The 16,556-nt window shown below is 37.9% G+C and overlaps 4 protein-coding genes and 1 pseudogene across 4 annotated transcripts; 1 reads left to right on the top strand and 4 right to left on the bottom strand.

The window, feature by feature from the left end:
- Positions 1–1,334: 1,334 nt before the first annotated feature.
- Positions 1,335–1,913, top strand: LOC113662270 (histone H3). Its single transcript, XM_027177008.2, has one exon. It carries the CDS (start codon positions 1,456–1,458, stop codon positions 1,864–1,866), a length of 411 nt encoding a protein of 136 aa, XP_027032809.1. The 5' UTR covers positions 1,335–1,455; the 3' UTR covers positions 1,867–1,913.
- A 1,548-nt stretch (positions 1,914–3,461) lies between these two features.
- On the bottom strand, positions 3,462–3,933 carry LOC113662287 (histone H2B). The gene has a single exon (XM_027177021.2). It carries the CDS (start codon positions 3,883–3,885, stop codon positions 3,511–3,513), a length of 375 nt encoding a protein of 124 aa, XP_027032822.1. The 5' UTR covers positions 3,886–3,933; the 3' UTR covers positions 3,462–3,510.
- Positions 3,934–4,423: 490 nt separating this feature from the next.
- Positions 4,424–4,813, bottom strand: LOC113662296 (histone H4). The gene has a single exon (XM_027177031.2). It carries the CDS (start codon positions 4,782–4,784, stop codon positions 4,473–4,475), a length of 312 nt encoding a protein of 103 aa, XP_027032832.1. The 5' UTR covers positions 4,785–4,813; the 3' UTR covers positions 4,424–4,472.
- A 3,119-nt stretch (positions 4,814–7,932) lies between these two features.
- LOC113662274 (histone H3) lies at positions 7,933–8,511 on the bottom strand. Its single transcript, XM_027177012.2, has one exon. The coding sequence runs from the start codon at positions 8,388–8,390 to the stop codon at positions 7,980–7,982; it is 411 nt and encodes a 136-aa protein (XP_027032813.1). The 5' UTR covers positions 8,391–8,511; the 3' UTR covers positions 7,933–7,979.
- An 854-nt stretch (positions 8,512–9,365) lies between these two features.
- LOC113662285 lies at positions 9,366–9,824 on the bottom strand (annotated as a pseudogene).
- Positions 9,825–16,556: the final 6,732 nt, after the last annotated feature.

Raw genomic sequence — 16,556 nt, 5'->3', positions numbered from 1 at the left:
GTTCACGTTCACGTAAACGTATAAACAACTAGGGAGTATTGGACAGTTTACAGTTTAAATTCCTGTGGATTTGTCTTTACTCTTTTCTATACAATTGTATGCTTTAGATATAAAATCAGGGAATAATCAAGCTACTGATTATAAATCAGTTGACAAAATATTTTCTCTCTACAATGATGCATTTAGTATAATGATGCACTTTTTTTTAATTTTATTTCAATCTCTCTCTCTCTCTCTCTCTCTCTCTCTCTCTCTCTCACACACACACACACACACACACACACACACACACACCACACACACACACACACACACACACACACACACACACACACACACACACACACACACACACACACACACACACACACACACACACACACACACACACACACACACACACACACACAGAAAGGTTCTCGGGAGTGGGAGTGGCGTGTGGCGTAGAGTAGAATGATGGACTAACGCTGGAATTTGACGGCGTGTTTCGGATTGGTTCTTCCGTCACAATGATCTAAGCCAATAAGAGAGTTGACGTATTGGTTATATAAGAGAGTGCAAAAAGAACATCGCTATTATTTCGGTGTTGTTCTTAGAACGTATCTGAACTACAAGATGAGCGGGATAACCGTAACGAGATGGATAACCATCAATAATAACAATAATAATGAAACCTGCTCTCTACAGGACCTCTAACACAAACGCTGCAAATACAGAGCTGTTAAAATCAAGGACTCCAGTAATCATATTTTCACCTTGCTGTCATCTGGTAAGCGCTTCCGTAGCCTGATAGCAAAAAGCGAGAGACAATCAGGCTCCTAAACTCAAAACCAGCCTCTTAACATCATGCCTTCACTTAATATTCACTTTATCAGTAAGATATTCATCATTCACTACCTCACATTGTACATCCTTGTGTATCTTAATATTTAAGACTTCGGTTTACTTTCATGCACATTATTTTCCATTCTATATTTAATTCTACAGTATACATTATATTATTTTTAATGTTTACTTTTATTTCATTATTTCATAGTTATATTTATGTATATTTTCATCCGTGTTGTATTTTTAATAATTGCACTATCCATTTAGCGGACCTGACTCACATTTCACTGATGGTTATATGCTCTATATAATTGTGTATGTGACAAATAAAAATCTTGAATCTTGTCTAAATGACCGAAAGAGGCAGTAGGTTGCTGACCGAGAACAAAAGCGCTGTGCTACTGAGAGCGCCAACAAAACAGGGATGGACGGTTTGGGTTTCGAACTGTGTCCGTGACAGAGAACGATCCAATAGTCATCAGGTGACGTAACGCGTTCTATCCAATGGCAGACGTGTGCTTTCAATACGCCCAATGAGAGCAGGGCGGCGTTAGGGCTTAAAAAGACAGCGTTCGCTAGCGCCGTTTATTGTGTTTTTTTCCTCCGTGAAGTTCACAGCTCGACGCTATGGCAAGAACCAAGCAGACCGCCCGTAAGTCCACTGGTGGCAAAGCGCCCAGGAAGCAGCTCGCCACTAAGGCTGCACGCAAGAGCGCCCCGGCTACCGGCGGCGTGAAGAAGCCTCACCGTTACAGGCCCGGCACCGTGGCTCTGAGGGAGATCCGCCGTTATCAGAAGTCTACTGAGCTGCTTATCCGCAAGCTGCCCTTCCAGCGCCTGGTCAGAGAAATCGCTCAGGATTTCAAGACCGACTTGCGTTTCCAGAGCTCGGCCGTCATGGCCTTGCAGGAGGCTAGCGAGGCATACCTGGTCGGTCTGTTCGAGGACACCAACCTGTGCGCCATTCACGCCAAGCGAGTGACCATCATGCCTAAGGACATTCAGCTGGCCCGCCGTATTCGCGGGGAGCGCGCTTAAACCTCAAAACTGTCTAATGTACACAAAGGCTCTTTTAAGAGCCACCACATTATCTCTGAAAAATGAGCGCTTTTTCATATCTTTGTCTGTGAGCTCAGAGTTTGTTATTTATCTTTATATAAGGGATGAGCGAGTATAGCATTATCTGTATCTGTACTCGGAGTGGGTGGGGCCTAACCCGGAAGTAGGCTTGTATTGAAATGTGCGGGGCTTAAGCCGGTGTTATTTTAAGCATGCAAGTGATATCGGTTGATCAGAAATTGTTATTTATTAGAAATTAGAGAAATATTTACAGGACAATATTTCAGGATTGAGTTTCAGAATTGTGAAAGGTGCTATATAAATAAACTTTACTCACTTAATTAGATGTTTTAGATGTGTGTGATCCTGCATGTGACATCTTTTAACTCCTCACACAACTGCTATTCTAAATAAGGATACATAATGTAAGAAGTGTTTTTAAATGTTGCTCTCGTTGTTACCAAATGATAAGACGAACACATATATTGTGCTAAATAATACACAAACAATAGTATTGTGGATGGATGTTGACTTCCAGCATGTGGGAAACGCAGGTTACTCACACAATCGAAATATAATTTGTAATTATTATTAGTAGTAGTACTAGTAATTTATTAGGTTTTTTATATTTTTTTATTTACTACTTCTGCTAATAATAATTGTACTGCTACCAATCTTACACAATCAAACACTATGAAAGAATACAAGGTGTAAAAACAACAGCAGGAAGAGTGGTTAAGGTTACAGCTTATACTGATGATTATAGCAATTTTAATTAAAATTCGATATTTAATTCAATATTGAATTAAAGGTGATGAGAGATTTTAAAGAAATTTGAAGTAATATCTGTCACTAAACTGAATCAAAACAAAACAGAAGCAGTATGGATGGGTGTTGTTCCACCCATAGACACCTAAACCAACGAAGATGTGAAAGTATTAGGCTTAACAATTACAAACTGTAAATGTGCTAAATACAACTGGGAAGAGAGAATTTTAAATAAAAACTGAAAATGAAAACTGGAAATAGCTCATAATAAATCAATAATTCATTTAATTAAATCATTTGTATTATCTAAATTATTATCTTTCCCTCTGACAATAAAATGATAAAATCAAATAAAATGTGTAGGTATTAAATGGAGAAACAATAGAGAAGTTACAACACAAACATTTCTATACAAACCAACAAACCTACGAGGTCTGGGTGCTACTGTGCTGGGTAATAATTTAAACATAGCTTTTTGTAAACATGTGACACAGGCAATGGAAAGAAGGACTGAATTTAGCAAGAAAAAAAACTATAAATTAGTATACAGAGATTTTACATTTAAATAAATACTAATTAAATGCTGTAAATATAAATGATTTTAAAAAGAAGGAAAAAATGTACATCTTTTGATAAAATGTACATGATCAGCAGAAATATGGCATAAAGTAAAAAACCTAGATTTAAATATAAAAAACAAATGTACAGTAATACCGGTTATTTCGAGTTACTCTTATTTGTATGATTCCTGAATAATACAGCTCACTCACGCAGAAAGAAGATTTGCACCTTGTATGAAAAAGTGGGCGGCTCTTAAAAGAGCCTTTGTGTTGATAAAGACAGCGGTGACACGCTTTACTTGGAGCTGGTGTACTTGGTGACGGCCTTGGTGCCCTCAGACACGGCGTGCTTGGCCAACTCTCCGGGAAGCAACAGACGCACGGCAGTCTGGATCTCCCTAGAGGTGATGGTGGAGCGCTTGTTGTAATGAGCAAGACGAGAAGACTCACCGGCGATGCGCTCAAAAATATCGTTGACGAACGAGTTCATGATGCCCATGGCCTTAGAGGAGATCCCGGTATCAGGGTGCACCTGCTTCAGCACTTTGTACACGTAGATGGCGTAACTCTCCTTCCTGGTCTTTCTGCGCTTCTTGCCGCCTTTACCTGCCGTCTTGGTCACGGCCTTCTTGGAGCCCTTCTTAGGCGCGGTTTTAGCTGGTTCAGGCATGATGATGCTGCTCGAGTGAACTGCAAGAGAATGAGTAACACCCACCTAGCGGCTGCACTATTTATAGGCTGACATTGTAATCATGCACATGAGAACAAATGTGTGTTATTGGTCATAATCCCAAAGCTCCTGATGCGCAGCGCCTCCTCCCGCCCCTCCTAAACACTTACTCCTCCCCACTGTCCTCGCTGTACTTTGTTCCCCTCCCGCCGTTTTACACTCAGTTTTGCGCTTTAAGACAGAAGGAAAGAGGGGAAAAAAATTCCAGTTCTACCACCAGACTTTACACACACACACACAATATATATATATATATATATATATATATATATATATATATATATATAAAATAAAAAGAGTAATGTACGTAAAACAAATAACTTTACATTATATACAATATTAGAACTTATATATTGTACACAAGAGCACGTATTAAACAAATAGATATCGGATTTTGTTTTATACGGCTTTTGACGTCATATGCGTCTCTCCCACCCCAACACGAAATGAAGAAGGAACATCTCTTTGTAGATATTTGGGTGGCTCTTAAAAGAGCCTTTGTATTGATGTGGTTCGGTGTTGAACGTTTACCCGCCGAAGCCGTACAGAGTGCGCCCCTGGCGTTTCAGGGCGTACACCACATCCATAGCGGTGACGGTCTTTCTCTTAGCGTGCTCGGTGTAGGTGACAGCATCGCGGATCACGTTCTCCAAGAAGACTTTCAGCACACCGCGAGTCTCTTCGTAGATCAGACCAGAAATACGCTTAACACCGCCACGGCGAGCCAGACGGCGAATAGCCGGCTTGGTGATTCCCTGGATGTTGTCGCGAAGAACCTTACGATGACGCTTTGCGCCCCCTTTGCCGAGTCCCTTACCGCCTTTACCTCTTCCAGACATGATGTTGCTCTCTCGAAGTCAAGATGCTCAATAAAATACACCACCCAGAGGCCGAATATTTATCCTCCGTCTCCAGGACCCAGTTGAGAACAGGCGAGGAGGCGGGACTAAGACCAGCTGTACACACAATAGAACACGTACATGAACAAAGAGAAAGCCACAGCTTTTAACTTGTGTATTTTATCATCATTTGTAATTATTATTGTTATAATTCTTAGTAGTAACAGTAGTGGAATTTAACCCAAGGTATGCAAAGTGAGTATTTCAATAAAAATATACAGCCAAACACCCAGCAATGTATGGAGGTTAGTAAAAGCACTCTGTGGTTGTACAACATTAAACTTCGCTGTTTAGACGTAAATCGTCCATTTGATCACGTCTGTGGCTTGAGGTCTGTATTCTATACACCTAGGTCCACTACTTGGTATTCCCCGTTTGTCTGGGTACATTTTAAACCGATCCCAGATTAAACCCTGACAGTAGATTACAAGCAACACAAAAAGGAATGTAAAGACAACATTCAGGAGTCATGATATCAGCTGTGAAACACAAAAAGTAAACAATCTTTAAAGTTTATAGTCTAAGAGAGCTACACTTTCTCCAACACTAATCTCATTCTAAAACTCAGTGACATTCAGAAGTAAAGCAGAAGTATATATATATATATATATATATATATATATATATATATATATATATATATATATATATATATATATATATAGGTAGACTCTGATTGTTATACAAAAACAAGACAACAGCTGAACAACAGAGTCTGATACACTGTACACTGTTTTGGACTGAAAGCAGAGCAATGAAGTGTAATTCAAAGGGTGGACAAAGATTCAGAATTAAAGACAGAACCAAACAACACACAAACAATAAAAGAAAAAAGAAATCAAAAGCAGTACAGAATGTACAGACATAACTGAAACATGTTGTGTGTATATATATATAAGGCTTGATATGGTTGTATATAAATAAGTATATATGGTTTTAATCAAGTATTGCTTTCTAGTACTTTATACAACATGGTATGTATGTGTATACTGTATATATATATTTATTTTTATTTTATTTTTTTTTTCGGCTGAACGTCTGCTTTTCAAATGCATGGGAAAAAAACGTGAATACAAGGGGTTGAACAAAAATATCAAGCAAAATATTCAGGAACTACAACCGTTTTCATGCACAGTTCCCCCATTTTAGGGGGCTCAAAAGTAATTGGACAAATGAATATAATCATAAATAAAATGTTAATTTTTAATATTTTGTTGAAAATCCTTTGCAGGCAATGACTGCGTAAAATCTGGAGCCCATGGATATCACTAGAAACTGGGTTTCCTCCTTTCTGATGCTTTGCCAGGCCTTAACTGCAGCTGTCTTCAGTTGATCTTTGTTCATGGGTCTTTCTGCATTTACTCATCTACTACTGTTGTTTTCCGTGGACGACCAAGCCTTTTTATGTTGCTGAGTTCAACATTGCATTTTTTTTTCTCAGAATGTACCAAACAGTCCTAATGTTCCTGCTATATCTCTGATGGATTTGTTTTGTTTATGAAGCCTAATGATGGCCTGTTTTGACATGCATGAAGAGCTTTTTTGAACACATGATGTAGGTTGACAGAAACAGATTCCAAGTGCAAATATCACACTTAGAATCAACTCCAGACCGTTTACCTGCTTAATTGATGTAAGAAATAATAAAGGAATAACCTACACCTGTCCACGAAACAGCTTTTGATTTAACTGTCCAACTACTTTTGGTCCTTGAAAAGGGGGCTGGCTACTCTCAAGAGCTGTAATTCTTAAACCCTTCCTCCAATGTGGATTTAAATACCCTCAAATTAAAGCTGAGAGACTGCACTTTCAGCCCACTATACCTATGCAACTATAGCTTGAATATGTTTTGTTAAATACCTAAAAAACTAAACAAAAATTGTGCATGTGTCCAAATATATATGGACCTAATCTACTTTGTATTATTTGTATTGTAAATATATTATTGCAATTTTGAAATTTGGCCAATAATATATAAGATCAAATACTATTCGTAGCAGTAAGTTTAAATTATGTAATTTATTGTTTTTATATTAGTTTTCTTGTTGTTTTTGTTGATAGTAGTAGAAGCAATATTCAAAGATAAAAAAAACTACAACTAATAATAATAGTAACCTGCAACTATTTGTAACCATTTTGAGTTTTTTTGTTTGTTTTTTAATTTCAATTTACTACTACTACTACATACTACTACTACTACTACTACTACTACTACTACTAATAATAACATCGGCAGCAACAGCACTACTACTACTTAAAGGACCAAATTGTTAGAGCTCTGTACCTGAGGTCATAATTAGCTCATAATAATCAACACTGGTCATTTTCTCTCTCTTTCTGCTTAAATACAAAACATGTTAAAGAATAAACACTTTTTTACCCATGCGATTATATTTTAATATTTAATTACAAATTAGATAATAATACATAATTATTATTATTATAATTCATATTATTATAATTCAGCCTTCTGCTTCTTTACTCAGTAAGGCTCCAGTTTTACTCTGCTTCATTAAATATTCAGATATACTAAGAGAAGATGGCATGATCTACACGTGATCTTTGAGGACAACATCCTCATCATCAATACAACATTGTCAGACTGTATATTTATAATCACACTGTCCAGTGTCACCCACATAAGGATGAGGTTCCCCCTTAAGTCTGGTTCCTCTCAAGGTTTTTTCCTAAAGGTGATTTTCCTCACCACAATCACCTCAGGCTTGATGATTGGGAATAAATACGAACATATTTAAATGCAAGTCTAATATTAACCTTGAGTTTTTGTTTTATATTAATCTCTATATAACTTTATGGTGTGTTCATGTTCATAACTTTAAGCTGCTTTGAAACGTCCATTGCTAAAAGCACTATACAAATAAATGTGTATTTATTTATTTTCAATTACTCTTCTTATCCCTGAACACAATATTCCTAACACACTGTCGATAAATAATCTCTCTAAAGCAGATTCACATTTACATACATTTGTCAGTCACACAAACATAGTACACCTCCTGTCTTTTGAAGCATGAGACATATTAAACAGACAAAGATATGAAAAAGCGCTCATTTTTCAGAGATAATGTGGTGGCTCTTAAAAGAGCCTTTGTGTACATTAGACAGTTTTGAGGTTTAAGCGCGCTCCCCGCGAATACGGCGGGCCAGCTGAATGTCCTTAGGCATGATGGTCACTCGCTTGGCGTGAATGGCGCACAGGTTGGTGTCCTCGAACAGACCGACCAGGTATGCCTCGCTAGCCTCCTGCAAGGCCATGACGGCCGAGCTCTGGAAACGCAAGTCGGTCTTGAAATCCTGAGCGATTTCTCTGACCAGGCGCTGGAAGGGCAGCTTGCGGATAAGCAGCTCAGTAGACTTCTGATAACGGCGGATCTCCCTCAGAGCCACGGTGCCGGGCCTGTAACGGTGAGGCTTCTTCACGCCGCCGGTAGCCGGGGCGCTCTTGCGTGCAGCCTTAGTGGCGAGCTGCTTCCTGGGCGCTTTGCCACCAGTGGACTTACGGGCGGTCTGCTTGGTTCTTGCCATAGCGTCGAGCTGTGAACTTCACGGAGGAAATAAAAAACACAATAAACGGCGCTAGCGAACGCTGTCTTTTTAAGCCCTAACGCCGCCCTGTTCTCATTGGGCGTATTGAAAGCACACGTCTGCCATTGGATAGAACGCGTTACGTCACGTGATGACTATTGGATCGTTCTCTGTCACGGACACAGTTCGAAACCCAAACCGCCCGTCCCTATTTTATTGGCGCTCTCAGTAACACAGCGCTTTTGTTCTCGGTCAGCAACCTACTGCCTCTTTCGGTCATTTAGACAAGATTCAAGATTTTTATTTGTCTCACACACAATTATATAGAGCATATAACCATCAGTGAAATGTGAGTCAGGTCCGCTAAATGTATAGTGCATTAAAAATGCATTAAAAATACAACACAGATGAAAATATACATATAACTATGAAATAATGAAATAAAAGTAAACAATACAAATAGAAGAACATAATGTATATTGTAGAATTAAATATTGAATTGAAAATGTGCGTGAAAGTAAACCGAGGTCTTAAATATTAGGATACACAAGGATGTACAAGAGGCAAATGTACAAACAGGTTGACACTCTCACTATGTCAATGTGAGGTAGTGAATGATGAATATCTTACTGATAAAGTGAATATTAAGTGAAGGCATGAAGATGTTAAGAGGCTGGTTTTGAGTTTAGCAGCCTGATTGTCTCTCGCTTTTTGCTATCAGGCTACGGAAGCGCTTACTAGATGGCAGCAAAGTGAAAATATGATTACTGGAGTCCTTGATTTTAACAGCTCTGTTTTTGCAGCGTTTGTGTTAGAGGTCCTGTAGAGAGCAGGTTTCATCATCATTATTATTATTATTATTAATCCATCTTTGAAACAAGACCAATTATTATTAGATTTTGAAGCGTATTTGGGGAATTTCACATTCAGCGTTAATAAAAATTAGGATGAAATTGCACTTTTTCAGTAAAAGTGGGTGGCTCTTAAAAGAGCCTTTTTGGGTGGTGAAAAACGCAGCAGTGAGCGAGTTTACTTGGTCTTGATGGCCTTCTCGGTCTTCTTGGGCAGCAGCACGGCCTGGATGTTGGGCAGTACACCTCCCTGAGCGATGGTCACTCCTCCGAGCAGTTTGTTCAACTCCTCGTCGTTACGCACAGCGAGCTGCAGGTGGCGGGGAATGATACGGGTCTTCTTGTTGTCACGGGCGGCGTTGCCAGCCAACTCGAGGATCTCAGCAGTCAGATACTCGAGCACTGCGGCCAAGTAAACCGGAGCGCCGGCACCGACGCGCTCGGCTTACGCAGAAGCCTGTGCACACGACCCATGGGGAACTGCAGTCCGGCCCTGGATGAACGAGTCTTGGCCTTAGCCCTAGTTTTACCGCCAGTTTTGCCTCTTCCACTCATCTTGTAGTTCAGATACGTACTAAGAACAACGCCGAAATAATAGCGTTGTTCTTCTAGCACTCTCTTGTATAACCAACACGTCAACTCTCTTATTGGCTAAGATCATTTTTTATGATTAAATATTACCTCTGTTTGAGTAACCAATTACATGAAAGTAGTTAAAATAATTTGCAACAGTAAAGAAAAAAGAATAAACTTTTCACTTGCAGTATGACAAATTCCTTATGAATCTCCAAATTTAATTGAAATTCTTACCATTTCAAATATTCACCTTCGAATATTCACATAAAAAACTCACTAGATCTCAGCTCAGAACGAGCTCTTATATGAAATGTCACTTCAAATGTTTACTCACAGTTTATGTTAAAGTCTGTAATCCACCTGAATTGACAGTTCACTGTTTATCAGTTCAGACATGTAAAATATTGGACAAAAGAGAAAAACACCAGTGGGCAGAGAGATGACTCTGATGTAGAGCTGAGTCTGGTGCAATCCACTGTACTTTTAGTTCGTTTAGCGTTGTGGATGCAGCTAGTTTTTCTTTCCTCTCAATTTGTTTAGATCAAAAAATTTTCAATAATAATAATAATAATAATAATAATAATAATAATAATAATAATAATAATAATAATAATAGTGACTTTACATCTCAGAACTCTGTTTTTTTTTTTTGCGACGCACATCCAATAGATGGCGACATCAGACCGCATTGTGTGAACCACACATTGTGCTCCATCTGTTACTACACTTATACACCTACTGTAAGAACAATTTATAGTGAGCTGAATTTACCTCAACTGCATGTTTTTAGACAGGGGGTAGAAACAGAGCCGGATTAACGCAAAGGCAAACTGAGCACGTGCCTAGGGCCCGATTGGCGGGATGGGGCCCAGACAGAGGGACCAAATATATATATATGTGTGTGTGTGTGTGTGTGTGTGTGTGTGTGTGTGTGTGTGTGTGTGTGTGTGTGTGTGTGTGTGTGTGTGTGTGTGTGTGTAAATTATAATAAAAATAAAAATAAAATGTACAAATGTCCTATCTACAATTTATTTCATTATTTATTAATTAAATAAAAATAGTGACGATGTTTATTTAAACCATAGACTGTATTTATATAGAGGCGCCAGCCACTTAAGTCCGAGGAGACGTACGCTGCGCGGCGGTCAGACGTCAGAGCGGGACAACAAATATAGCAGGCAGGTGTGTTTTGAGTAGTAGGCTGAGTTTGAAGATGCTTTCGGGTGCGGCAAAACGTAAAAAGAAAAAAATGAAGAAGAACAAAAGAAGAGACAGCGGGGGGCTTTGCAAAAGTTTCTGTCGGGCAGCCGTCTGACAGCTGTGAACGCGGTGGAAGATGCGGCGGGAAATGCGGCGGAAGACGCGGTGGAAGATACAAGTTTTTAATAGTCTGGATACCTTTAGTTTTCCATAGTTTAAATCCTCCATCCTTATATTTATTATTATTTATTGTTAGACAGTTTATAAATGGTCTTGATGAATGTGAAGGGGTCATGTTTGCCTTCTTGTTCTTAATTACAACATTTATAAATGTTGTAAGCTATTGCATTTTGCAGAAAATCTTAATTAAATGTGTTGATTAAATGTAAACAGAGCAAATAACGTATTTGCTCTGTTTACATAGTTTACTGACACCTATTAGTTATTTGCTGATACTACTGCCTTAACAATGACACTCCCAATGGATGAGGATAATTTAATAGCATTTAATAGAGCCGTGTAATGACGTATAAATAATGAATATCAAAAAATAGTCTGATAGACTGTTTAATATACAACATAACCAATTTGTAACTAAAGACTGGGCTATTAAAATGTGAATTTACCTTTATTAGTAACTTTGGTAAGTTTCAGATTTCAGTTCATAAATAACATCGATGGAGGGGGGCCCAAAAAATGCAGCCTGCCTAGTGTAGTCCATTTATTTAATCCGGCTCTGGGTAGAAAGTGCAGAAGCCCTTACACAAAGAGAATGTATTATTTAATATTGTATAATATTTTCCAGTATATTTCCATATATGTTTGTTTTGTAATATATTTGTTGTTGTTTATTTTGTTTCAGAATGGAAGACCTTATTTGTTTTCTGAGAGAGAGAGAGATATCCTGGTGTCCACTGTACAGATAATGCAGGAGGACAAGGTATTGAAACAAACTAAATGACTTATTTACGTTAAAAGGACATAATGACAATGTTTACGGGAAATGGCTAATTAAACTCACATACCATAAAGGCAGAGAGAGTCCTGAAAAATTGTTAGCCAAAGAGAGTGACAGACATCGTAACCCAAAGACTTCCAAGAATTTTGTGAAAATATGTTATTTGGGTGAACTAACATATTTTTGAATATTTTATTTATTTATTTATTTATTTATTTATTTATTTATTTATTTATTTATTTATTTATTTGCTTGCTTGCTATTAATAAAGATTTTGAAGATTACAACGTGAAAATGTCACCCATTTTGTAGAATGACAGATGAATGTTGTGGAAGATGAAACCTGGAAGTATGTAAGAAAGACAGTTAATTATTCAATTCAGTTCAATTCAAGTTTATTTGTATAGCACTTTTTACAATAGACATTTTCTCAAAGCAGCTTTACAGAACATAAACATAGAGCAGAAGGTAAACATAACGAATAATAAAAGAAATAATTAATAATAAAAGAAAAAGAATTAACAAAATAAAAATTCAAGATGATTATTAGATATATATAGTTCACAATGTGTATGTATTTATCCCCCTATGAGCAAGTCTGAGGTGACTCAGGCAGCAGTGGCAAGGAAAAACTCCCTTAAATTGGTAAAGGAAGAAACCTTGAGACGAACTGGACTCAAGGGGGAACCCATCCTCATAAGGGTGACACTGGGGGTGTGATTGTAATATACAGTCAAACAATTGTTGTATTGGTGTAAGGATCATGGACTTCAGATCTCCTTAGTATTACAGAGTCTAACTGGAGATGTCTCAGGATTCTTAGAGCCAGCCTCGGCTCAGTGGACGTCCAAAGGCTTCGTACCACAGAGGACATTGGGAGCTGGTACAATGTCTGGATGCCTCGGGATGGGTACAAAGAGAGCAGCAGTGGAGAGGGATTAACATATCTGCTATTCATAAAAATGTGCAGGTCTGATGTACTGGTGCATGATATTATAGGATGTATTATGTGTACGCCTGACTAAAGAGATGAGTTTTTAATCTACATTTAAACTGGGAAAGTGTGTCTGAGCCCCGAACATTACTGGAAGACTATTCCAAAGTTTGGGAGCTTAATACGAAAATGCTCTACCATCTTTAGTAGACTTAGGACTTCTGGTAGTTCCCAGAATATATAAGTTTTGTGATCTCAGAGGGCATGAAGGATTGTAACGTGTTAGAAGACTAGTTAGATACATGGGATCTAAACCATTAACCCCTTTATGCTTCGCCCCCCCTTTTGCAGGTTTTTTGCCTACATGACCTACCCAATAAAAAGTGGTACAGCTCCCACATACTTTGACACACAGGGGTGAGCCTGGTCTCATTGGAAAGAAGAGATTCTCTAGTTTCAGAAACTAGTTTCAGATTGATTCTAGGCCTTACTGGCACAAAGTTACAGGGGTTTGAATGCAGGTTTTCATTTCCGCCTGGGTTGTTTACCTGATAAACTGATTAATCTTATTTTTCTGGAACATGTTAGGGACAAAATAACAACTGAGAGTCATAGCCACATGTCTTGGCTTTCACTAAAAAAAATTTTCAAGCCAAAGACCCCAAAATGGCCTCAATAAAAATATTTTTCTACGGCCCTGGTCGTCTGGTGCAGCGTTTTTGTGTACTTGTTTACTATATAACTTTGAAATAAAAGGCTGCAGGCTCAGTCTGAAAGGCCATAAATAAGCCTAGACTCTCTCTCTATCACTCTGGGTGTGAAAACAGGCCTGTAACTTGACACCCTGAGCTGTGAGAGGGACAAAAGGTCAGGGATTACGCAAGAATTCTTCTGCGCATCCAGTTCACGCAGACACAGTCAAAGAATGTAAGGCATGTCATATACCGTTGGAATCGTCTGCTTATTGGCTAAACGGCTGTATAGGTCCCGGCCCATTTCATTGCTATTGGAAGGAGTAATTGTCAGTCAAAGGCGGGTTCCCAAAAATTAGGTCATGCCACCATTGGCTTCCCAGCCGTCTATCTCTGCCATACAAGCACCGATTGGCTCAAATGAGGGCTTATTTGATTCGTTAGGACCTGGGCTATAAATATGACGTAGACTTTGAATATAATTTTTGAATATCCCAATTAGGAGTTAGAGCGGCAAAACGAGATGATGGCGCACTTCTGTTTCCAGTTTTCAGAACACTAACGGAATATTTGCGGCGCGACCAGAGCGTTTTGGATTAACAGGCTTACAGATGACCCACTGCCGATTCTCTTTTAATGATATCCTCATCTTTCTTTCAACACATAAACATGAAAGTGTCATGACCATCCGTTTTATTTGATTTTCCTGATTACTGCAGTCCACGAATTCTCCTTCATTGCACTCCAAACCACTTCCCAGGTTAAAATGTTCTTTGAATGCAATGATCAAATTTAAATATGTATCTTATGTATACAAATGCCAGGTATACTGAATATTTTAAATGTTTAAATAATTATTTTTTTTAAATAATATATAATCTAAAGTGTGAACCTACCTGTGAAAACCAAGCTAAGGTAATTTTTTGGCCATTTAGGTTATTTTAGGGCTCTGTAAACAATAGATTTTTTTTCGACACTAAAGAGTTATAAATGTATGAAATTTTGTATTTAAATTTGTATTTAAATTTTAAATCTTGTCAGAAATTGAGCTACAAAACACATACGATGTTCCTGAAATGTTGGTGATGACACAAAAATATCTGCTCTGAATTAAGAAGTCACAATATCTGCCTTGCCTTCACTGACCCTTTTGTTGTTACTGTGTTTTAATATTATGGTCTGTTTACATTTTCAAATGACAGGAAATAGGTTCCTGAAACGAATGATATAAGAATCTTCAGGTGTTTCTGTGTCTAAAATTAATACAGAGACGACCAAAGTCAATGTATACAAGCCAAGTTCAGGTATATTTGTGCAGAAATATAAAGTGTAGTGTCTATAAAATCACTAATTTCAGTATTTTCATGTTATAAATAAAAAGTTTGAGTATTGTATATTGATAGTTTAGTTTTTATTCTATCATTTACAGCAATAATCACTAATTGCATATGTCATTTTATGGTCATGAATTCTTTGAAGCTCTAAATTTGATCATGTGACTTTAGCCAGGGTTTCACAGGCGGGGTCACAAATGATTCTCTGACATTATACTAAATGTGTTACCTGAATAAAATGCTGGAAGCAAAACTGAATGAGACATTTGTCAATATAGCTGTCAACAAAGTGTCCATCCTCTTTAATTTGTTCAAAATTATCCATCCAAAGCCGTATGCACTGGCTTCTCAGTGTGGACCACCATCATTCTATTCTTTGGTTTCTACAGTGCTTGGACCAAGTGAGGAATATTCTGCATTTGCAGCTTCTCTGAGAAATGTTTCCATGCCTGCTATATGAGGATTTTCAGTTCCATGGTCAATTCTAATTTTTCGTGGGCATACATTATTTTCAGCAACAGCAATAACCAAATATCCTGCAATTAATTGTGGGTCATTGTTAGTTTAAGCCTAGAGCCAAATTATTTTACTGGAAAATACACCCATGCATCCATTTATATATTGTGTAAGGGTTTAATTTGCCATACCCATCAATATGCCAAACATAATTTGGCCCACAACTGTTAACAAACTATCAAACTAGATGACCTACTGAACAAAGATTTACATTTACGGCATTTAGCAGACACCCTTATCCAGAGTGACTTACAACTAATCAACTGAGGGATAAGGGCCTTGCTCAGGGGCCCAGCAGTGGTAGCTTGGTGGACCTGGGGTAAATGTAATTCTTTGTTCAGTAGGTCATCTAGTTTCATGCATACATAACAGTCGTGGGCCAAATTATGTAAAGTTAATCAAGATATACACACACACACACACACACACACACACACACACACTTTCGTTTTGTTGGTCTTTGTATTTTGCATCAAATTTCTCTTCTGTAAATATTGTAATTGGCTGTTTGCATAAAATCGGAAGCCTCATTTCACATCCACTAGATGGGGACATCTGACTGCAGTATGTGAACTACACAATGTGCTGCATCTGTTACTGTGCTCTTTCAGTAAACTTTCATCCTCAAAATTAGTGTGAAGAACATTTCATGTCAACAAGGTATGATATTACTGTTCAATATTTAATACTTTACATGGATGTAGTCAGATTTACTTTTAATGTTATCAGCATAAGTAAAGCTGATATAGACCAACATCTTCACAGAATGTTTATCTAACAGAGATGGATCTCTAAACTGCCCCGATAGTATAAAACCATTCTAACACTAGTTAACAATGTTAAAAACTAAAATTAATGCATCATTTGTTATACTTTGATGCTTTGTCATCAAGCTGATGTAAAATGTACACAGTAAAGTTATAGTAGTCAGATAACTGCAACATTATCAAATAATCTCAGTCCATCCATTCATCATCCATCCATTTTCCAAAATATCTTATCCTCTGCAAAGTCACAAGAGATTAGGAGCCTATACCACCATCTTGGGCTACAGGCAGGGTACACACTGTACAACCAGAGCACTCGTGTCCTGTTAAAATCCTGT

The sequence above is a fragment of the Tachysurus fulvidraco genome, chromosome 1 (assembly GCF_022655615.1).
Source record: "Tachysurus fulvidraco isolate hzauxx_2018 chromosome 1, HZAU_PFXX_2.0, whole genome shotgun sequence".
In the NCBI taxonomy this organism is placed as follows: Eukaryota; Metazoa; Chordata; class Actinopteri; order Siluriformes; family Bagridae; genus Tachysurus; species Tachysurus fulvidraco.
This window is presented reverse-complemented; position numbering and strand designations above follow the sequence as displayed.